The sequence below is a fragment of the Protopterus annectens genome, chromosome 9.part0 (assembly GCF_019279795.1).
Source record: "Protopterus annectens isolate FY-2018-M chromosome 9.part0, PAN1.0, whole genome shotgun sequence".
NCBI lineage: Eukaryota > Metazoa > Chordata > Ceratodontiformes > Protopteridae > Protopterus > Protopterus annectens.
The window spans coordinates 171,007,933-171,031,482 of record NC_056743.1 but is presented as its reverse complement, the minus strand read 5'-3'; the positions used below and the strand labels follow the sequence as shown (position 1 = coordinate 171,031,482).

General features: G+C 40.1%; 1 protein-coding gene across 1 annotated transcript in view; it reads right to left on the bottom strand.

The window, feature by feature from the left end:
• PIK3C2A (phosphatidylinositol-4-phosphate 3-kinase catalytic subunit type 2 alpha) overlaps window positions 1-23,550 on the bottom strand; it is a gene marked incomplete in the record, with an annotated part of 1,553,204 nt that overhangs the window by 630,539 nt on the left and 899,115 nt on the right. The window contains 3 exon segments of the mRNA XM_044082088.1: window positions 4,052-4,232; window positions 20,172-20,266; window positions 21,396-21,489. Of these exon segments, the coding sequence (XP_043938023.1) occupies window positions 4,052-4,232; window positions 20,172-20,266; window positions 21,396-21,489 (370 nt within the window).

Here is a 23,550-nt window from a genome sequence, read left to right as displayed (position 1 = left end):
AGGGCGGCCACGGTGGTGCAGCGGTTAGCGTTGCTGATTCACAGCAAGAGGTTTTCTGGTTCGATCCTCGGCTGGGGTGCCTTCTGTGCGGAGTCTGTATGTCCTCCCTGTGGTCGCGTGGGTTTTCTCCGGGTGCTCCAGTTTCCACCCACATCCCAAAGACATGCTGTAGGTGGATTGGACACACTAAATTGGCCCTAGGCGTGAGTGTGCGCATGTGTGTGCCTTCTGTGGAAGGTTGGGCGCCGGGCTGGCAACTCGACACTGTAAAACTCCAATGCCAATCATGAGCGGACAGGTGATCTGCTGTGGTGACCCCTAACCGGGAAAAAGCCGAAAGAAGAAGATGATGACGCATTTTGAAGATCTATAGAGCACATCCAATCATCTTTTTCCAAAAGTGGGAGGATAGACTGTATTGTGACCATCCGGAATTTTTGTACTTGTTCAATACACTGAGATCCAAAATTGGTCTCCAGTCCCCAGTTTTCTTTGGCACCAAAAATAGAGTAGAATCCGGATCCTATCTGGTCTGGAGGGACTACTTGGATAACTCTTCTTTTTTAGCAGCTTTTCTATCTCTAGTGCTGCTTCTTCCCTTTGACTGGGTGGAACGTTGGAAAAATTTTGTGAAGGGACGGGACAAAGATCGAAGGGGATATGATCAAAGGGGATATGATAACTTCTGGTTATAATCCTTTGTACCCAGGAATCAGTGGTGATGGTTAGACAGGCAGAAGGGCACAAGGAGAAATGTCCCCAACCACCTCCAGAGGAAAGGAGTTGGGCTACTCTTCAGGAGCACTGGTAGGATTGACCAGGGAAAGAATCCCTGGAACCCTGGTTACGCGGACCCCCTCTGCCCTGAAAGGAGCGTCTTTCCCTGTGAGTTTCCCCCTCTGCCTCTGGGGGAGAATTCCACCTGTGTGTCACGGAAAGGACCCTGAGATTTCTTGAACCATATCTTCTCACTCTTTTGGTTTTGGGAGAAAGCACGTTGAGGGGAAGAATAATGGTCACCTATGGCAGAAAGGGTCTTACTGTCCTGTTCACATCTGGCCAGTGTGCTTTTAACTTTGGGCCCAAACAACGAGGAGGCCTCAATGGGGGCATTAAGAAAAAAAAGACTTAAAAGGTTCCGCAAAGTTGCACAAGCGCATCCAGGCGTGTCATCTCAAGACTGCAGCTGAACCCACTGCTCTAGCTGCTCCTTCTGATGCGTGAGATATCAGTCGCACAAAGAAGTTAGATGTAGATTCAATGGTGGCTAGCTGAGAGGCCACTTTGTCACGGACCTCATCAGACACGGCACCAGCCAAGGTTTCAGACAGCTCAGAAACCAGATCCCTTTGAAGCCTGGTAAAATGTGCCATATAATTCAGGGACCTGATAGCAAAGGTCGCTGAAGCAAAGGTGCGCTTCCCTATCCTGTCCAGGGCCTGGGTCTTTTTAAGTGGATGGACAGTCTGGCTTTCTTCTTCTGCCAGATCATTTTTTGTTGCGGCCGCCACCACCAAAGCATCCACAGAAAGACCTTTGGACCAATGGGGATTCGAAGCAGGAGGGGACAAGATCTTATCTAGCCTCCAGGGAATAGCTTTGACGGTATCAGGAGCCTTCCAAGCACGATGCATGATGAGCCGGACAGGTTCTTCGGCAGGTGGAGTAACCCAGGAAGTAGGGGGCTGGGTGCGAAAAGCCTGCAGGAACACCAATTCCTCAGAGGTTGGATTAGAGGACTGCCAGTCACCTCTCTGTTTCAGGATGTTGAGGATATCACCAAAGGATGCCTCAGAGGGTGACCAAGGGGATCCTTCCCCCTCATCGAAATATGTGTCTTCGGTGAGGGACTCCTCTGTGGAGTCCATGTGCTTCCTCTTACATGAACTTTTCCGGTGGACCTCCTCAGTGGGAGAAGCTGGAGAAGACAGCGGAAAAGGGGGTTCCTGAGGGAATATGTCCTGCGGCCCTTCCACCCGGTGTCCGCTAGATGTGACTTGTGAAACCGGTGCATCAGAGGAGGGCGGTGATATAGACAGTCCGGTATTGCCAGAAGCAGCGAAAGCCCTCTCTATCAGTTGGAAGGCTGGTCCACCCGAAGAGTGTATGTCTATAACAGGGGTCACCCTTCCCCTAAGTGGCTCAGCCTGCCGACTCGGAGTCCCTGGATGGCTGTGGAGCAGCAAGCTATGCGTGTCACAGCTGGCATCCTGGGTCATAGCAAAACCTTCCTGCCATGAAGGCAACTGCGGTTCCTTAGTGAAATCCATAAAGGGAACTGTAGAAGGGGAAGACTGCGCTATATCCATAGACTTCAAAGGCAATGAAGGAGGAGAATAAGAAGGGGTTTTTGGAGATGGGTGGTCACCTCCCAAGGAAGGATAGTCCCTGAGGGGTGGGATACCTCTGGCCAACAGTACCTGGTCCACAAGACGCAACACATCATGTACGGAAAGGCTTCTAGTGGACATCACAGAGACTAAGGGAGAAACGGGCCTGTCCACAGAAAAGGCAGACTCTGTGCCCATCTCATCTGACCGCACTGAGGACAACGGTGCCGAGAGAGACTGGACTACTGTTGTCTGCACCGAAGTAGTCATCGGTGCCGAGGTCATTGTCTGCACCAACACAGGGATCGGTGCCGAAGTGGTTGTCAGTGCCAAAGCTGGAACCGACAAAACTGGAGTCAACAATAAAGGCGCCGGTTCCGAGGAAGATCTCTGAGCAGACGCAGTCAAGGTCTGTGCTGACTGAACGGTCGGTGCTGATACAGTGGTAATGGTCTGAACAGAGGAGCCCCTCGGTGCCGATATATAGAAGGCTGCAGGAGAAGACTGAGCCGAAATCACTAATGGAGCCGAAGGCCTCGGTGCCGAAAGCACTGGGGCTGACAGAGCTCCAGAGCCGAAACTTTAGTTTTTTTAGGTTTTGGTTGGCGGGAGTCCCCAGATGAGGATGAAGGCAAAGATTTAGCTTTAGTAGGAACATCCAAGGTTTTCTTATGGGCTTTAGGAGGGGTTGAGGCCTCCGACCCAAAATAGCCTCTGAAAAGGGAGATTTTAGAAGTCCCTTCAGTATCAGCTTGTTTTTTCTTTCCAACAAGGTTCTACTAGAAAAGTTCTCACAAATAGTATGAGGTATGAGAGAAAAAGGGAAAAGGATTACCAACGATGGTAAAGAGAGAATACCTCGCGGTAAAAGTGGTAAAGAAAAAGCAGAAAAACCTGAAGAAATTATAAACGCTAGATGCGATAGGGTAAGAGACAAAATAGGAACTTTTCTGACAGAAAAGTAATCTGTAAAGCTATTAAACAATAATTGACTATACTTAGCTCAAGAGAAGTAGCTTGACACGACCGAATGGCAACGCGGCAAACAAAAGCTGAGGTAACAGGGAGAGGGGGATTGTGGGTAAGAGTTTAGCTTGAGAGTTTGAAGCTGACTCGAGCTTGGAAAATGGTTGGCTCGGTTCCGAGCTCGGGACCGATACCCATGTGTAAGGAATGAACGAGGATTAACAATATCAGATCATTACATTAAAAAGTACAACATGTACATGTGTCTATGTGTATGTACTTGTACATGTGAGTATAAAATATAAATCTACCCGACTAAAAACAAAAATAAACTTGCTTTAAAAAACAAGAATGATTTTACCTGCACCCCAACATGGAATAAAATAAAAAGCACAAATATGAATACACTGAAAAGATGACCACTTAGAATTGTACGTCACTAATGATTTTCTTCCCTTTTTTTTTGCATGTTAATTTTCTCATGTGTCATTTTGCCAATCAGGAATTGAAATGAACAGGAACTGTTATGAAAGTCCACTTCCTCCAGATGCCTTTGCTACTGAACACTGGTGGAGCACTTGACGAAAAAGAAATGTGAGTTTGACATCTTAGGAAAAGAGACATAATAATTCCACCTAGTAAGTATTTGCAATGAGACTCCTGACCCATACATAGTCTTAGTCTTTAATATGAGGGGAATACTCCACATGCCAAGTGATGATTTAGACACTACCTGCATAAAACATAGCACTCACCTGTCTAGCTGATCCACTGGCTTGCCGCACCTTCTCAGCCACCACTCCTAAAAGCTGCACAAGTCTACTTTGCTTCTCAAATTCTTCCCTCAACCCTTTTCCACAAGCGGAAAGTAAGGCACCCAAAATGCGCTCATAGCGTACACCAGAATAAGGGTCCTGAAGTGCATCCTTCAGCAGCCTAAAGCAATATGTCAATAAAGAAAACATGGTTGTCACCATACCGGTAGAAGGATTCCATAAATTTCATCTTAAAATGATCAACAATGCAATTCTGTCACTTATACTATGTTAAAGCTTTTTACAAAAAACAGGAGCTCATTTACTTACACCTCTGTATACAGTATGATAACAAATGAACTTACCTGAACACTGCAACTTCATAACAGTTTTATATAAAGAAACACTGACATAATGCATTTAACTGCATATCAGTCAAACCAAGTGATGGGGGAGCAGAAATGTTCCATATTCAACAATATTACATAACTTACACACTTTGGAAAGTTATCAAGGAAACACTTGGGACCTACTGAATACAAGAAGTTCACAAAGAAAAAAAAAATCAAGGAATTTTATTGGAAGATGAGTACAAAACAGACCACAAAAATGTCAATACAAGACTAAAAAGCACAGAGCAAGAAGGAAACATACCTCTGTAACCATTCAAAATACTACAGCACAATTCTTAAAACATGAAGTCATGTCCTCATCTATGAAATTACTTTTAAGCGATTGGTGTGTAAATAATCAAGACGACTTGCTCATAAGCATGCGCACACAATATTTTGTAAGAACTAAATTAGAAACAATGAAAGCATTTTTAATATCCTCCTCTATTTTCAGGGACCAAGCAGCCTAGTACCACAAGCCACTCTGCATTAGCAAAGTATGTCCTTTAGATAATTAGTAGATGTGTACCAGCTGACAAAATGCAGAAACAACAGAATATGAACAAGCAACTCTGCCATGCAGTGAAGTACTAAAGCATAGCAAGCAGGAGCTACATTTGCAGTATAACAGCAACAAACAGAAGAAGCAATTAATCAGAGGCAGCAGATATCCATAGTCTGCAGTAACCATTAAACAAAAAGCACAGCAGCTCAATAGTAAAACAGCTACATTTATCAAGCCAGAAAATGTGAAGGGCAGCAAACATTACAACAAGATGCCAAGCAAAAGGGAGCCACTGACCTCACCTACTTCTGTATAAGGGAAGCAAGTATTCTCTATACAGTTAAAACAAAAATTGTCAAACAGCAGTCTCTCCTACTCGCCCTTCTAAAGGAAACCCACACACACAAAAGAATCCACCAACTGTAGGGATTCTTGACTTCATAAGACTAAGGAAAAATACCAAAGAAAATGGGCTTTAACAAAACATGGACACTGTTGGATGCACCAACATTCATACATTTACTGTAGCTGCACATACCACATTCAGATGTAGAGTGACAGACTGCTGACATGCAGGATTTAATGAGAAAAGTGAGGAAAAAAATGATGCTGTGCAAGAAATGCCACGAACAAACTTTATATCAATCTAATCTGAAAAAAGAAAACACCTCAAATAAGTAAGAATGTAGTGTGAGAAAAGGGATGAAATGATGCAACAGTGTAGGGGACTGCTTCTTGTGAATGTGAGACATGCAAGTGCATACAGTGGGACTGGGACATGTTTACTAACGTTTTATCAACATTTTCAATAAAGATTGCTTTTTATACAGATCACATATTGTGCTACTGATAGAGTTACCTTACGATCTAAAAATGATCACTCTAAGTTGTGCAAGAACATACTTGAAATCAAAACAAACTCTCTTGCTCACACAACTATGCTTTTCCAAGCTGCACAACTTGGATTTCCTACTGAGTATGCTCATGTAGAAAGCAAACAATTACATGAAAAGGCTTTCCTTCTCAGGCCAGAATTGGATATACTGCTCCTGTTTAAAGTTCTGTGCTCTAAAAATCTAACATCTGAGACTGCACAGTCAGTGAAAGCCTGCAAGGAAAACCTCAATTTAAAATGTTCTGTTTGAAACCTTACCAGTACGGCTGTGTTTTAAGACTGTCATTTTAAAATACCTTGACTAAGTTATGTTGAGGTTGTCACCTCCCCCTAGAAACTATTTGCAAAACCTGAAGAGAACAAAGCTGCAACTCTTATTAAAAAGTTAAGCCAGCTGTACTTCTGCCCTTGCACCTAAAAATGGTAAACCTCATTTGTGGAACCGCCAACTGCTACTGGATTTTTTTTTTTTTTTTTTTTATTCTAGAAGCTCCAAGCAAAGTTCTGCTGTGTTAAAGAACTGCTCAGATGAACAAAAACAGCATATTTTGATGCTGAACCAAAGCATACTTTTGTATTTCAAAATCACTCTCCTTAACCTAAACTCGTTAAAAACAGCAATCTTCTAATTCAAAATATGGCCAATCAATCTATACTTTGTCACACTTGGTGGATGTGCTGAGGAGTCTTCTAAAGTACACCCCAACCTAGAGCACTTAAAGCTGTTATCGAAACTATTCCCTGGCCTAGTGAATTCTGAAACAGACTTTTTAGACAACATTGAGAAGACCACAAAAGCCTTGCTTCTGAGCTTTGTTGCACAAGACAGCAGTATTTCAGCTCTGTAAGGAACGAGCTCTGAAAGTCCTGTTGGGAAGTCATAACATTTCAGTGCCCTCAAAGCAGCTCAGAGAAATATGGAGGCTTTCATAGGTTGGTACTAGGCTACCAGCCCTAGGGCCTATACAAGCCTAGCCATAACAATTCCCTGGATATTTCTTCCCACAATATTTACTTCCTTGGACCCCTGTCTAGCAAAGCGACTGACGTGATCCCCGGGGTGAATTTCCCATCTCCCATTAAATTGTCAAGGTTCCTTTTGAAGAGGGCCAAGGAGGTGCTCTGCTTGACATGTATGGGCAGTCTATTCCAGAGTATGGGGAGTCTCTGGGTGAGGAACCTAGCCCTCCCAGCATGTTTTGTTCATTGTGATAAGGTTTAGATCCCTGGAACGTGTGGCTCTGAGGGACTGGGATTTCTTTTAAGTGGAGCATGTCCAACAGCTCAGGGTTTGACATGGCCTTGTATGTTACGCAGAGATCGCCTCTGAGTAGACGATATGCCACAGATTATAGCTGGAGTTTTTTTTAGACGGTCAGTATAGGGCATCTGCTTTACGCCTGTGATTCTTTTAGTGAGGTATTTCTGCAGCCTTTCCAGCTGTTGCAGATGTCTTGTGAGGTACATACCATACGGAGTATTGTACTCTATAATGGGTCTAATAAGGGACGAGTACAGTGGGACAATGACCTCCTTATTTCTGGATGGAAAACCCTTAGTGATGAGGTGTGCCACATAGGATTTCCTGACTGTTGTGGCGATGTGGTTATCGAAGGTGAGACCGCTGTCCACCTGTGTCCCTAAGTCTCTAATCACACTTTCGTGTGTTTAGTGTACTGCCACCTATGTGGTAATTCATGGGTACATGTTTTTTCCCAAAGGGGATAACTATACATTTCTTGGCATTAAGCTTGAGCCCATAGCTCTGGCACCAAGCATCTGTTTCTGTAAGGCCCTTTTTTAGAATATCCACATCATTTGGGGATTCAATAATGGCTCCCAGTTTGCAGTCATCTGTGAACTTTTTAGATGAGATAAGGAGGAACAGTGGCAGTCTATTCACACCCTGCAGGAAAAGGTCCCATGAGCTGGTCGAAGGGTATGCCTATAACCAGGAAGGGCAACAGTTTGGGAAGTAGGTGATAATGGCAAGTTTCCCAGTACTGAAAATGAGTCCCACTGATGACATTGAGGCCTTTTTACTGCCATTTGAGTGAAGAGCTGAAAGAGAAGGTTGACCAACTGCCATGGAATTAACGGCTCCAAACAGGGAATCTCCAAACGGCATGTTTTGCTTTGAAACCTACATAATCCATCAACTAAAGGCAAGTTTTAAGAAAACACAGCAGGAGTATCCCACCTTAAGGGAGCCCAGAAATAAAATACCGTCTGCAAAAGGGTTTCTATAATGCAAGATCAGACACTCACTCACACCCCCACCCAATTTGGAATCAGACCATTAGCTTATTTACGGGACAGACAAGGTTAAACCAACTACTATTACCAAAAGTCTTCTGAATCAGTGATGAACTTGGCTCATATCCATACACAGGGTAACTAATCAGGGCAGGAAAGACAAAATAATGAGTCTTGTGGAAGTTCTACTGGCATGGGATTTTTTTCAACCATAGAAAGATTTTTGTGTTGCTTACCTCAAATGGCAGAAAACTGCCCCTTTTAAAATGTGTTTGCTGTCCATTAACACTATTTATAAATGATACTCCCTTTAACAGAGCTGCCATGGATTCTGTAAAGACTTTGAAGGAACAAATATCTTGCTGTTCTTAGACTACATTGCACATATCAAAGCTGTGATATTATATATAGCCTCTACCAAACCTAGCAACAGAACTGGTGCTTATGTTTAGTTCAAACGGTAATATCGAATGAAATAAAAAAAAAAAAAACCTATAAGATTATGTAGAAACTCTGCCAGTTATTACACAAGTAAACAGCTTTACAACTTCAGCACACTACTACCAAATGGATGGCCTGGTACACTGTTTCAGGCATGTGGTTAATAAGGATGGAAAAACTGGTACACATCACAACCCTATTTTGTTTGCCATTAGGAAGGTATTCCAGCCATCCATGGAGTTCACTCCATTTCAGCTACTTTATGGGAGATACCACAGAAGTCTACTGGCTTTAGCAAAAGAAATGCTGAAGCATAAAGATACTCATTTTTTCAATGTGCTGTGGCACATTGTTGAAATTTAAGAATTAATAGCAGTAGTTATGCCTGTAGTAAGGAAAAACGTGGAACAGACTCCAGAAGCTCAAAAAAGTAGAATTTTAACAGCAATACTATGGGAATGACATTCTTGCCCAAAGAAAAAGACCTAGTCTTTTCTCCTTAAACAGCGCAGAACAAACTCAATGACTTTTGGTATGGACAGTACGAAATATTTGAGGAACTGGGGGAAGTAAGTACAGAGTGAGTTAGTCTGACAAAAGGAAAACCTCAAGAGATATAAAATGGAAATATGTTAAAGCAATGATAAGACAGAGTGGCTCTGGCCATCTTCCTAGAGACATGGCTGACCCAAGCCATGTAGCCTGACCCAAAGTCAAGTTTAAGACAATGCTGCTAGACTTTAAACCTGCAGTGGTCAGAAATGTGAATTTCTTAGCCTCTATTTGCCTACTGTTTGACACTCAGCAAGTTACTTACCCAAAAATTGACCCTGTGTGTCCAGTGGACTTACCTAGTTAACAGTTTTTGAAATTATGTGAAATGGACAGAAATGAGAAATCCCATACTATGCATGCTGCTGCATACTTTAGATGGCATAATAATCTTCCCTGGGGGTGGCCAAGAAACACCCAAGGTACAAGCAGTCCTGGATTCTACCCTAACAACAGGTTTGACAGCTAACCCTGCCAAATGCCACACTGGCCCAGAGAAAATCAAAACATTTGGGTTATACCATTGAATGTAGCCTGGTGAAACTACAGAAAGAAAAGTCAAGGCTAAATGGAACCGGCGTAGGCCACGTTTAATATAAAAAAAAAAAAAAAAAAAAAAAAAAATCAGGGCCTTCTTGAGGCTTGCTGTCTACTACAGATGCTTTATTCTTTCCCTCTTCCCAAATAAGATAAAAGCATTGTCCCCTAGCAAGGTTCAGTGGTCTGATGAAACCGATCAGGCATTCCCGTCTTTAAAAAAACACATTCTGTCTTTGTAAACGTATGAGATTGGGCACCCATGATTTTAGCAAAGAATCGACTGTGCAGGGCGATGCCCCTAATGTTGTGTGGTTTTGCACTGTTCTGTTTCAAGAAACATAAGGAGGGGTTTCCATGTGCTACTTGACCAGAAAAAAAAATACCCCTCGGGAGGCTAAACATTCTACAGTATGGAGAGTGCCTTGCCATTAAATGGTAAATATCCTTACTTAGACGCTACCTCTCTCATAGACCTTCAGTGGATGAATAGGGAACAAAAAACTGGATCAGGTTGTTTTCATGCCTGCAACCTTATCCTTCTTTTATGGACACAGGTCCAGCTTAAACAAGGAACTGCAGATGGCCCCTATATCCTAGCAGCTGAGATTGCTCAAGCCCTTGAGGCAGGGAAATGTAAGGGAGCACAATGACTATTGCATGAAAACAGAAATCTAACCATGAGATTTCACAATATCTATGGGCTGTCCTGCCATAACAGGGATGAATTCCATTTAAACAACAATGCAGAAAGGCTAAGCAGGTATTTAAAAATCAGAGAGCTGTGAGACAGAGTTCATCTGAGAAAGGAGATGGAAAAAAACTAAGCTGCTGAACTGTATGACTAGAAATGGTCTGCCCAAAGAAAAGCTTTGTATTTTTTGGGCCAAGAGAGGGTATACTGTTTCTACTTAAAGATTTGTGTTTTAGATTAATTAAAAGACTGGGACTAGGAGTTAGGCTGATTTCTTCTCAACAGGCAGAGTGAAAATCTGTAAGATAAGACTTTCTCTGTCATTCAAAAGCATGTACAAAGCTTTAAGCCTGTTGTCACCTCCTTTACAAAATGTTGAGGCTGGGACCTCCCTTATGAATTATACAAAGATGAAGAAAGCAAGCAGATGTCCTTGTTTTATTTAAGACTAGATTGTGCTACTTGTATTTTTGTCCTTCATCCTACAAAAGTAAACTTCAGTTGTGGAATCACCAACTCACAGGATGACTTGCTATGTCTAAAAGCTCTGTGCAAGTTTCAGTTATGTCAAAGACATGTTTTTGCTTTACTGAATAAATAAACCGTTTTAGTATTCAATGCCGACTTAAAGCACATTCCATTGCATTTTAAAACCAACCTTCTGAACTTGAGCTGAATAAAAGTTAAGATAAGACTGCTGGAAATACAGTCTCCTGATTCAAAGTGTGCCCAAACAAGCAAGCAATTGCATGTCACATGGCCGATCTTTGAAATGGTACTTTGCAATGGGTAAACTCTTAGTATTCCGCCAAGTGGCCATCAGCAACGGTTACAGTTTTCTGACCTCAAACTCCTCTGCTCTGGATGCACGTGTTGCTATTTTGTCTATGCTGAGCATATCTGTGATGCACATAAAGCACCACATCAGGCTCAAAATTCCCCAGTACTTAATCCTCATTCAGAAATGGTGGGGGGAGCTTGACTCTGTGGCAAGACAGATAAAGCCTTGCCTATGGTCCAATAATCTGAGAGCAACTAGCTACTTTGGCACCGGAACAGCCAGGAAGGGGAAATGAGAGTTGGTGACTAACACTGGTCCAGCCATCATAAATGATGGGAGGTGGTTAGATCTGCTATAGTACTGACACCTAGTGGGGGTTGGATGCGCACTAGTACAAAGGTGCAGTATCAGAAACATACAGCCTGTAAAGGGAGGCTTCAAGATAAGTAGCACATACTGTAGCTAGGGGCCAGGGAAGTGCAGCTGCGCTCGTGTGAACACCAATTCTACAAGTCACTCATATTGTCCCTCATGGGACTTTGGGATTATGAACGACCTGCAAAACCACACATTCTGACTGTCTAGATTATGGCCTCTTGTAGACAGCTCTCATCCTGCAGGGGTGCTGTTACTCTGCGAGGCTCTAAGCATCCTGCATTCTCAGATCCTGAAAGTCACTACACCCAGGGCATTAGGTCAGTGTCTGATTTGGCGCAGATTGTCTGAAAAAGGCATATCCTTGCTCTTTCTTACCTGTTAAATACACTACTCTAATTATTTTGTGACAAAGGCAGGAATGGGACAAGGCACTCCAAGAAATTGTTGGTTCCCCAAGAATCAATATAGTCTCCTCATAGGTCTTCCCAGATGCACCAATAAAGCAGTGGAGGCAACAAGTCCTACATCTTTAATATCACCTGTCCACTGACTTTTGTTCTTAGTGTCATATCCCTGAAGACGATGGCAGGGCAGTCTACCTTTTCCTGATGCAGAAATGCCCTGGATACTACTGTGTCCAAGTTGGCCACCAGGAAAACAGATCTGACTGGGGTCAGATTTAATTTGAAAATGTTCTCAGACAGTACCAGCTAATGGAAGCACTCAAGGGTAAAATTTAGAGACCTCTCTGCATCCTTTTGTGAGAGGACCTGGATAAGACAATTGCTCAGGTAAGTCCAAACATAAAATGTTGATTCTGTAATAACCAATTTATGGGTGTGTGCATTACGTAAAGAACCTGGGTGCACTAACTAACAAAAGGCAATGAGGTAAACCGATAGTGCTGGCCCCTACTACAAATTTTAATTTATTTGCAGTTTAACTGGGAGAGTCCACTGGGCCAGAATGAGCCCTTTTTCAATGGAGGCCCAGGGAGAAAAGCTCCATGAGAATACATATACAAAGCTACAGACATAACAATTACAAAAACAATGTTAAAAAAGAATAAAATGTACAATTGCTTATGAAGTTTACAGAGTATAATGACTGTAAAAAATGGAGTAATACAACAATTTAGTTTAAAAAAACAATAGTACTTAGAGTGTTAAAGTCATTGGGAAAAAGAAATAGTGGGAAATAGAGTTGGGAGAAAGTGAGAAAGGGGAGGGTGAAAGAGTGAGGAGGAGAGTAAGAGAAGGAATACAAGATGGGGAAGGAGAAAGTAGAGGATAGAGTGTACAGTGGAAGGTATAGTGAATAGGTTAGGAGGGGTGGGAGCAGGAACATTACCATTTGGAAGACAGGTAAGAGTGCAGCAAAGCTTTTGAAGGAAGTGGAGGACTGTGTAGTTCTAATGTGGGAAGGAAGGAGTTCTATTTACGAGCTAGGGAATGAGATAGCAGGAGTTGGCCTGGAGTGATTAATGGTTTGTATACTTTGAGAAGATTTTGATTGTTGACTTCGATAACTACAATGATCCTTGTGAATGCTGCATGAAGATATGCATCATTGGGATCTAGAGTAACCATCTAGACAGCATTTAAAATGGCCTGCAGAACCTGTAAAGTCAACATTTTGAACTACAAGGCCTGAAAGGAACTTGTTTACTTTGACAAGTCCAGAATGTGTCATCAGGGTCCCTCCTTCCTCGAAACCAGGGGTAGTCTTGAATATAATCCCATACATATTGGATCACTGGGGACAGACTCTACAACCAACTGAACTAGCAGTTCTAGGATGAGAGCACCACTTAGTGCTCCAGGTCCTTTAAAATAAGTGGAATGGCCTGTGTTTTTGAGTGGGAACTGCAACGTCTAGTAAACTGAAATGGAAAATGATTTTCATATTCAAGTTTCTGTTGCTACAACTAGGAAGTTCTGCAGGAATACTGTCAATTGGCCCCTTATTCTTTTGGTTTGGAAGGAGGTGTTAGAGGCCAACATGAAGAATGTGGGGACTGAGGAGGAAGAAATCTAAAACAGTCACAGCTACTCCCAGGGGCTGGAGAAACAGGGGCAGACCTGCTAGGTGGCTAGTTGGTGTACAGTGCCAAACATGCTAACTCAAACATGAGTCTTAAAGGAGTAATGGCTAACCTCCAGTTTATAAGCCACAGAAGGGATATATGGATAGGAATATCACCCTACTGTAGTGAACTCCGAAACCCTCCTAGGAGTTTTTTTTTTTAGCTTTGGACAAATTCCATACTACTCTGAAGATAAAACTCAGCAGACATAGCAGAAGTCTCCTCTAGGGCCACAAATTTCCTTTTGTCCAAGTACTACTGGAGGACCCCCATGACAAAACCTGGCAAATCAGGGACATCATGATCGGATTTGCACTGCAAATGGTGGGTGAATTGAGTCCTTTTGTGGAATTAGTCTTTCACAAGCCTACCTATTTAGTTTCAGTATGGCAGACGCATCTTAAAGGTTCTGAAGGACAGACATACCTTAAAGACGACAGCATATTGGTTTGCCAACAAATACTACAAAGGCGATCAGTGTAATGCAATACAATAAATAATATTTCCATAATGGACAATTTATTTATTTTACATTTGTTTACTGGGAAAGTCCATCTGGACAAACAGTCCATTTTCACATGTGGCCCTGACAGAAGAGAGACAATGAACAGGTAGCACATAAACAACGATTTACAGGTCTCATTACAAAAAAGACAAAAAAATGTATAGTACTGTTTCAGGACTTGGGTACAACACAGCGGTAAAGTACAAGTATAGCAAAGCTACATGCACTGTTGTCTACAGTGATTGTTTAGGCAGAGGGAATATAAGCAAAACAAGAAGAGCAATCCACATTTACAGTAGAGTTTAGTATGAACTTTATGCAAGTCATATTTGCAGGAATAAAGATTAGCATAGTTAGAGCCAAAATGAAGAGGTTATAGAGATAATTCAAAGTTTAGTATACTCTATTTTGCTCACCATAGTCAGTACATGAGCAAATCCATGTAAATGATTGGTGACTCCACATGAAAGACCGATCATCTTTACATGTAACATATGCACATGGCCACAGAAGTGAAGATGGCACAAGAAGATGCCCCTTTATTTTAGGGCATGCCAGCTTCTGAAGGAAGGTACTGACTCTGCACAAGCGAGAAAGATGCTTGGCTCTGAAAATCAGGCCAGATGACTGACTCAGCTCGTGGCAGAGATCCCACACATATTAACTGCAACACTGAAACTCACAGAAATCATGTGGCAATTTTTATCTTTTTACACATTAAATCAAAAACCAAATGTAAAATGCAGGGTCAAGAAACAACAGCTCTAGTAAATAAACAATTTTTAATACGTAGATAACATTGCAATAAAAACAGTACACTGAGCGCTTTCGTCCCTAGAGAAATGGGACTTCATCAGAATGCACAACAGGAAACCACAGCCTCCTAATATACGTACTGTTCCCCCTTTGTGGTCTTTGAAAACAATTTTTAAATGCTTAGTACAAAAGATCTATTTGGTTATATATGTATACCATGTGCATATATATATATATATATATATATATATATATATATATATATATATATGTTTAAATGTTTAATTTGTTGAAATAGTTTTTAATTAAACTATAGGTTTAAATTAAGATTGTTCTTCAGGGTCACATGATTTAAATTTCCATATATTAGGAGGATGTGGTTTCCAACTGTGCATTCTGATGAAGTCCCATTTCTCTAGGAACAAAAGCGTTCAATGTACTGTTTTTATTGTGATTTTACCTATGTATTAAAAAGTGCTTATTTACTGAAGCTGTGGTTTCTTGACCCTGCATTTCTTGTTCAGTTTTTGGTTTAATGGTGTTTCAGTCTGAACAGTTCAGAGTCCATTTTGTTAACCTTTTTACATATCACTATAAGCTTCAAATGCTTTTTCAAGCTATCACCTAGAGGGCTTAGTGGCCAAGGCACTATGGTCTCTTAGTTAATAACGTGCTTGAAAAGAATAACTTTATTATTATAATTTTACACATTTTCTACAGCATTTACTTATTTTATGATGCAATGCCCTACAAATACGTAAAACTAAAGATGATGCCAAGTTGTAAGGATAATAATGAAACTCATGAAATACCCTTGTATACCCCATTAAAGGCATGTCATTTCTAGAACAGACAGATCAGACAGATGAAGATAATAAAGAAATATGAATAAACTCTGCTGTAATGCTCCTTTGATGGATCCCACTGTTAAACCTGCTGTCTATGCCTCTGACTTCTCCACTTTAAATAGTTGCATTGGATAAGTTAAGTCTCTATGCCGCTGACTTCTCCACTTTAAATAGTTGCATTGGATAAGGTAAGTCACTATCCACACCAAATATAACGAAAAATTTAAAAACAAATCCTTGTGAGGGAATACGTCTATACATAAATGATGTAACAAGATAAATAGTTTAATGCTTATAACGGATCTCAGTCTACCTTTCTTAGGAGCACGTGCGTACACACATACATATCTCTCAACTGTACAGATTTTCGCAGAATGTCCCAATTTTTGCTTCAAAATTTCAGTCTGTTCCTCATAAAATTTGTGGTTTTCCAGGAAATCACTGGTATGATCTGAGGAATGAAATCACTAAATAAGGACATAAATGAGTTTCAAACTTCATATCATTTAGAAAATGCATTTTAATACAACCTCTGTTATTCTAGCTACTTTCCAAGTTTGTAAGAGCAATATTTAAAATTTGTCCCTATTTTTGGGCCTTTGCCCCCCCCCCCCCCCCATTATGCAAGGCTTTGTCCAAATTTCTTGGGCTAAAAAGTTGAGAGGTATGACACGCATTACAAAGAGCTGATGGGAACCATTAGGAAGTTCAAAGCTTAGTATTCATTTTAAATGCCCAATAAAACAAAAAATATCTACAAATCGTTCTTTACCTATTGGAGCTAATCCACAATAATAATACAGGGTCACTTTGATCCAAAGGAAATACTGAGACAAATACTTATAGTTACTAGGGTGCTGCCACCCTTGGTTAATGGACACTACAACCCACGTTTTCCAGGCTTCAAAAATGTAACCAGTGGAGGGGCTTAGATTAAACAAGTTAAACAAAGGCTCAGATAGGCAATACTTGGCGCTGATAATCAGGCAACCTGGTATATTTATCAGGGTCCGTGATGAGGTGATGTGAACTTTCGAGAGGGCTGACAGAACTTGTTCCATAGTAATTAAAAGAGGGACTGGGGCTGGGGAATCTGTGGAATAACAACTGTGAGTGGAGTAAAATTTGCACTACATGTTCAGCAAGGGTATTGGCTATTTAATTTGTATCAGAGTCCTCACCACAATCACCTTTTTCACCATTTTCTACATGGGGTCAGGATCTTGCATCAACTGAGATGGACAAATGGATGGGAAACTAATTTTCTCCTGGTATAGCATCCTTGTCCCTTATGGATAGCGGTAGTATATATGTTCTGCCTGTCTCTGGGTTATTTATATTTAAATTGTAAGGGCAAAAGACTTCAAGGGAATACAGGGCTAGACATCTAAAGATCCTCATGGATAATTAGCCTAGTAAGTACCTATGAATCAATGGGTACTAAACCCCAGCTGACATGCACGGACTCAAACACTTAGGAAGGAAGTAATCCAATAACTTCCACTGAACACTCCAAGGATGACCACAGATTCTGACCAGGTGCTTTAGCATGTAAAAGCTTTGACCTCCGCTTTCATCCACAGAGGGACGACTTCACAATAAAACAACCTACTATTCAATTACAACTATTATACACACACACGCAGCTTTAACCAGTCATACAATAAATACAACAAAAATTCCCACATCAATTAGTACATAAAAAATGAATACAAGTTATAGACCAGTGAACTTAACTACTGTAAAATCTTTATTTTCTGTCTTTAAAAAAAAAAAATTTAATATTAATAGACCCATTCAAGCCAGGAGATAAATCTGCTCCTAGTTTTAATTGCCAAAGGGTTTTCCCTTTTTTTCAAATCTATTCTTAAAGACCCCTCCTGTCTAAAGGCACATGTCCTACTACTGTGAACAAAAACTTATATAATTTAGGACATTCTAAGGAGTGTTTATATAAAGCATTTCTATAATTTTTATTCTTGACTGCATACACACGTTCCTTAATTCTGATTTACAAAGTTCTAGTGGTCATGCCAACGTAATAGGTATTGTATACACTACATGTACAAATGTAAATCGCTCCTTTAGACTTGCAGTTAAATGTTCCTGAAATTGGAATGGTATAATTTAAGTGTCCTAAGAATAAAAAGGTCCTTCTGCAATAAACCTACAAATAGAGCACTTGCCACATTTACACATTATTTTGGTCTAGAACACAAGAGTCTAGGACTTTCAAAGATGGTACTATCCCCATTGTAAAATGTTCTTTAAATTATATGAATTTCTAAAAACAAATTTGGTATGTGTTCCAACACTTTTAATTAACTCTGTATTACCTTCCAAAATCTTCTAATTATTTTTAATAATTGAACAGATATTCGACTTATCAACCGTCATATCTATATTACATATCGCTATGTTTTTATCAAAATTACTTTGTGAAAACTTTTCATCAAAATTGGAGGAAAGTCTTTTTTTGTCCAATTTCTTCAGCTATTTTTTGAAGCACATTAGCATCATAACCCCTCAATTTGAACAACTCCACGATATATACTATCTCTTCCTTGAATTCTCTGTCATCAGATGTCATCCTAGAGGCTCTACTTAACTACCCTTTAGGAATATTACCTTTAAAAAACTTAGGTTGATTATTCAAGTAATTTAGTTATTGCTGAATGTGCTTTTTTCTAAAAATCCTACTATCAAATCTATTAGTGTATTCCATTTCAAATACACATCAAAAAAAGCTAATTCAAGCCCAAAGTTTTCATACTCTAAAGCACCTGGTCAAAGTCTGTGGTCATCCTTGGAGTGTTCAGTGGAAATTATTGGATTATTTGCTGTTTGTTTTCCACTTATGGTTTCCTTTTTTGACTTAAGAAGTATTAGAAGTCTGCATAACAAAGCAAATAAATCACTAAGTCTGCTATCTAGCTCACTGTACAATTTATAAGCTTTAAGAAAAGGTAGTTTTCAATGCTAGCAACTTTAAAGTTTCAGAAGGAATCACACTTAAAGGAAATAATGTAAAATGGTATGTCATGAATTTTTGTGCCCAAGAATAAGCAAAGCCTTTAGGACAAGCCTTGGATGTATTTCAGCTTTGAATAACCCTTCGTTAAATTTTTCTGAAAAAAAAAAAGAGCAAGGATATGCAAACAGTATAATGTCTTCCACAAGTATCTTTAAAGAATACCTAATGCTTAGCTGCATAATGGAGAAGAGATTTCAGTAAATAGATAAAGGAGAGGGAGAACAGATCATTTGTGCCTCTAGTCAAGCCATGCTGTAAATCTGATTCATTGCATAAAATAAATTTTCATCATTGAAAGAATGCACTTGACAACTTTTACTTATTAATACTCTGCTGACCTGGTTAGTCCCACTAGGCCAGCAGTCTCCTTTAAATACGGACCCAAAGTAGCACTCATACAGCCTGAGAGAAATTTGGCCAGAACCTCAGGGAACTTCCCCAACTCTTTTTGAAAGGTGCTATTCACCTGAACTATCACCAGCTGAGGCAGATTGGACCCCTGTTTACCATGTCGACGATAATGCAATAAGCCCTTTAGTACAGTTTAAGAGGAACAATATCTAAATATAAAGGGCTGACACTACATGTGGTGATCTCTTCTTAAGGCAAATTAGGAATAGGAAAAGCTGTGTGTGGACTGTGTTGACAGGAGCAGTAAGAAATGGCGACTGACTAGATAGATTTACCTGGCCAGTATCATGCTGGATGCCATTTTCTGTAAAGCACCCCTGAAAGAACATTATTTTGTTGAAATAAACATTATGGCATATAACCAAATGAGATACAATGCGTTTATCATCAAAATTAATGGTCTAGCGAATAAAGAACAACATTTTAAGAGCTTGGGTATAACTGCATTGTAAACTTCAACTGAATTGTGCTGCATAAATGTAAGATACTGAAGTGGTTGAGTAGTTTAGTTTGTTTTCATAGACTTCACAGCAGTGGTTGTGGGCATCCATCACAGACCAGGATGCACCACAATGCAAACCACATTCATCACAGACAAGGATGTTGCAGAATGTGAACCGAAGAGGCAAAGATGGGCAAAAGCATACAGTCACACAGACGCACACATTTATTTTATTGGCAGAAGGCAATGAAACAATCTGCCTTCACTGTTAACCTGCAAAACTGCCATCATAATGGCTGACTATAAAATGCCTGTACCAGTCCAGTACAAGGAAAAATGCAAAGGGTCCATCCTCATTATCACACCATTAACAAAAATAATTATGTTGGCCAGCAAACACAAACCCTAAGACATAAAAGCAGTGTAAGCATACTTTCCTTATTCTGCTGTACATTACTGAATTGTGTTTTAATTGTGAACGTAGCTGAAGGCCTATGTACAAAAACACATTAGAATAATGTCTGACTGTGTGAGACGGTACAAATGAATAAACATTTGCCATGTCCTTCATCCAAAACATTGAGAAGGTATGGAGATGCTCACTTACCAGTATAAGTAGTGAGCAACACGAATATTCCCCAGAGCTCGAGTCAACAGGAACTGTACTAAGGAATTATCCACGTAAACTTCATACTTCAAGGCCTGTTTAAAACAAATTCATAGCAGTTTCAACTTCTAAATTGCAACAAAAGGATGTAGCCATTAATCCGACAGATGTACACAAAGATGCCATGATGGTTCCCTGCCCCAGTATGTTTGCCTCTGTTCTATGGTTGGTATCATAAGCAACAGTGCTTGTATTAAAACGTACTAGAAATCTAACTGTGCAGTTAGTTAACAGAAGTGTGCATCAAATGCAGATTAAAGGTACTGTCTACATGTTCATTACTACTTTTTTTAGTCTTTTTATGGGCTTCCACTGTCTGCCAGCAATCATGTCTCTTTCTGCCAATCCACTGACCCAACTGTCCCTCTGGATGAAAGATGTTCCTGGTTCATTTACTTCTCATGGTGCAACAGCCAAATACAGATGCTATCATCTAGGTAGCCATCATGGCTTTTGTGCTTTAGACACTAACACCACTCCTGGTGGCTGCGATGAGCACCTGTGTCACTGTATGGATCTATTATATTCTTCTTTTGCTCGGCATACATGCTTACAGACACACATGCCAAACAGGTCTACTGTCACCAGTTTTGTAGCCCAAGCCTATGACTCTAGTCCTGATGGTTTTTCTGCCTCAAAAGCCACTGCTTGTTTGGTGCAATCTGCCAAATGGAACCACCATTCACTCACCTCAGATGAGCTAGTACTCCGATTACTCCCATCCTGCTGTGTCCTGCTCTCTGAGCACCCAAGCTGACATTACAACTCACATAATCTGGGTCACAATCAAGGCTTTTTCTCTCTATAGCTCACAGCTAGAAGCATGTCCCTTTTTATTTAACCTGTATGTCTCATTTCCATCACAAAACCTTTTAAATCATAAAACTTATGTATCAATACTTTAATCTGTGGTGAGCACATAAGAAAAATCATTAAGTGCCCTGATGAACAAAGTTGCACAATGCTCAGAAGAAATGGCAAGGACATTTACAGTTTACATCTATAGATGGGATACTGCAGTACTTTTATGACAGAAAAACTACAACCCCCACACAAAAATTATACTATAGCTATGTGCAATTACCAGTGTCGACCTCCTATGAATTACTTTATTATAACACTAAGGTTAATTAATTTATAATCATGTAGTGGAATGATACTAACCTGCACAAACTGTGGGAGGTAGTCTGTGAGTTCATCATCAGAAATGGTCTCCATCCATTTCACGGCTGTACTCCGAACTTCCTGATCAGAAAACCTAAACAATGAACACAAGCTATCAGCTGTGACCTTGCAAGGCTGATACACAAGAAAAACAACATTATTTACCAATGATAGGGAAAACATGAAAACAGTGCACTCTCCACAAACAGTAAGCTTTCACTTAATAAAATTAAATAATGTTTACTTTAAAAATATTTTAGTGGTGGTACATTTGGATGATAATGTGAACATTAAACTACAGTAAGCTTCGTTAATAAAAAGCAGCATAATTCCAAAATCTTGACACAAACAGTATACCCACGTTGCTTTTATTACTAGTGTTCTAAATCTTTTGAAAGGAATCACCTTTTCAAGACCGAACATTTATGTAATATGATGCAACAAAAAAAAAAAACACCAAGTTCAAATGGTCAGAAGAGTTGTGCTTTACAGTGACGACAAATCCGCCTGCAGATAAGTTTGACAGGTTAAGCTCAAAAAAGCAAACAGTTTAAAGAAAAATTAAAAAAACACAACATTAATATTGAAGTGCTGAGAGGCACCTATGGCCAACTAGCCACTGCAGAACTTGATAAATTGTGTGCATGTTCAGCAAGTGAGATTTGTTGATAAATGCAGAAAAACAGAGGGCTGGTCAGGAACAGATTAAGTTATCATTCACAGGAAAACAGCAGCCTTTACTGTGCAAGAGTGGTAGAATGTCCTGGTACATTAGTGTAGCACAGGACAAAACTATGAACAGCTAACATTCTGAGTGCAGCCTTGTGGCAGCTGCCTGACTGCGAGCTGGCAAATGTCAATACATTTCTGGCACAGAAGATATACAAATTGCATAATCAAAAAATTCTCCATTGTCATACAGAGAGAAATGATGACTGTTCTAGGATTATCATGATTCAAACATGCAGACTTAATTTGGAAGAGTGTTGCATCTACTGCTTCTACTCATATATAGTTTTGCAAACCAGCTCCACAAATCCCTGTTAACACTATAGATGATATCCATAACAATGTGCACACTGCAGCAGCCTTGGTAGGCCACACACTGTCCATTCCTCAGGGTACATTCCTGTTTGGCAAATTTCTACTTTAGCAGAAACTATCTGGATTTAAACTCAGAACCACTGTGTGGCCCAGTGCTCTTCAGTACTGATCTGCTAACCACAGAGACTAAAGTACCAAAACCTGCTATGAATCATAAAAGCAGTAGCACAATCGAAGGGTTGGAGGTAAAAATTAAGGTGGGAGGGATCCTCTCTAACAAGCTGTGTTTGAGTAGAGGAGCAAAGCAAGGCTGTCCACGTTCCAGTTATTTATATGCAGAGCCATAAGAACAGAAAATAAGGGACTCACAAATTCAAGGATATAACTGGTACAGCAATCAAAAAATGTTAGCTTTATCCACAGTGATATGTTATACTTGATAAACCCATAAAAATATATTTTGGTGTGAAGGAATATTATGACTCAGTTTCAAGCCATTTCAAACAAATAAAAAAGGCTTTAGAAGTAAATTATGTATCCAAACACAAATTGGTTCAATCATGCCCATATTTATCGGGACTGGACAAGATTAAAGTATTTAGGAACATGGATTAAAAAGATTACTATTACGGCAGCCAAGAATATGTGGGAAAGACAAAAAAAAGATAATACAAAAATTGAGATGCTAGAAACTCCTGATTACGAATATAGACACTGAGACACAAGCAGTGAAAATATTTCTAGTCCCTTTCATTTTATATACAAATCAGCCATATTTTTATCAACCAGAGGAGAAGCTGTGGACCATAATTAATAAAGAGATGAAGACATTTACTTGGGAGGGGAAAAGGGCAAGAGTTAAATGGAATAAGCCGATTCTACCCATAGAACAAGGAGGTTTGGGATTACCTGATTTGAAGGGCTATTTTATAGTTGAGCAATTAAGGCTCACATATGTATGTCTAGCAGAAGGTTAAAATTCAAAGTAGAAAAGGACGATGATGAAATGGGGCATTCAAAAAGCAAGAAAAAGATAGGATTTTGGATGCAGGTCCTTAAGAATAACAATCATACAGATCATCATACTCAAAGTAACACTGAAATCTAAGAC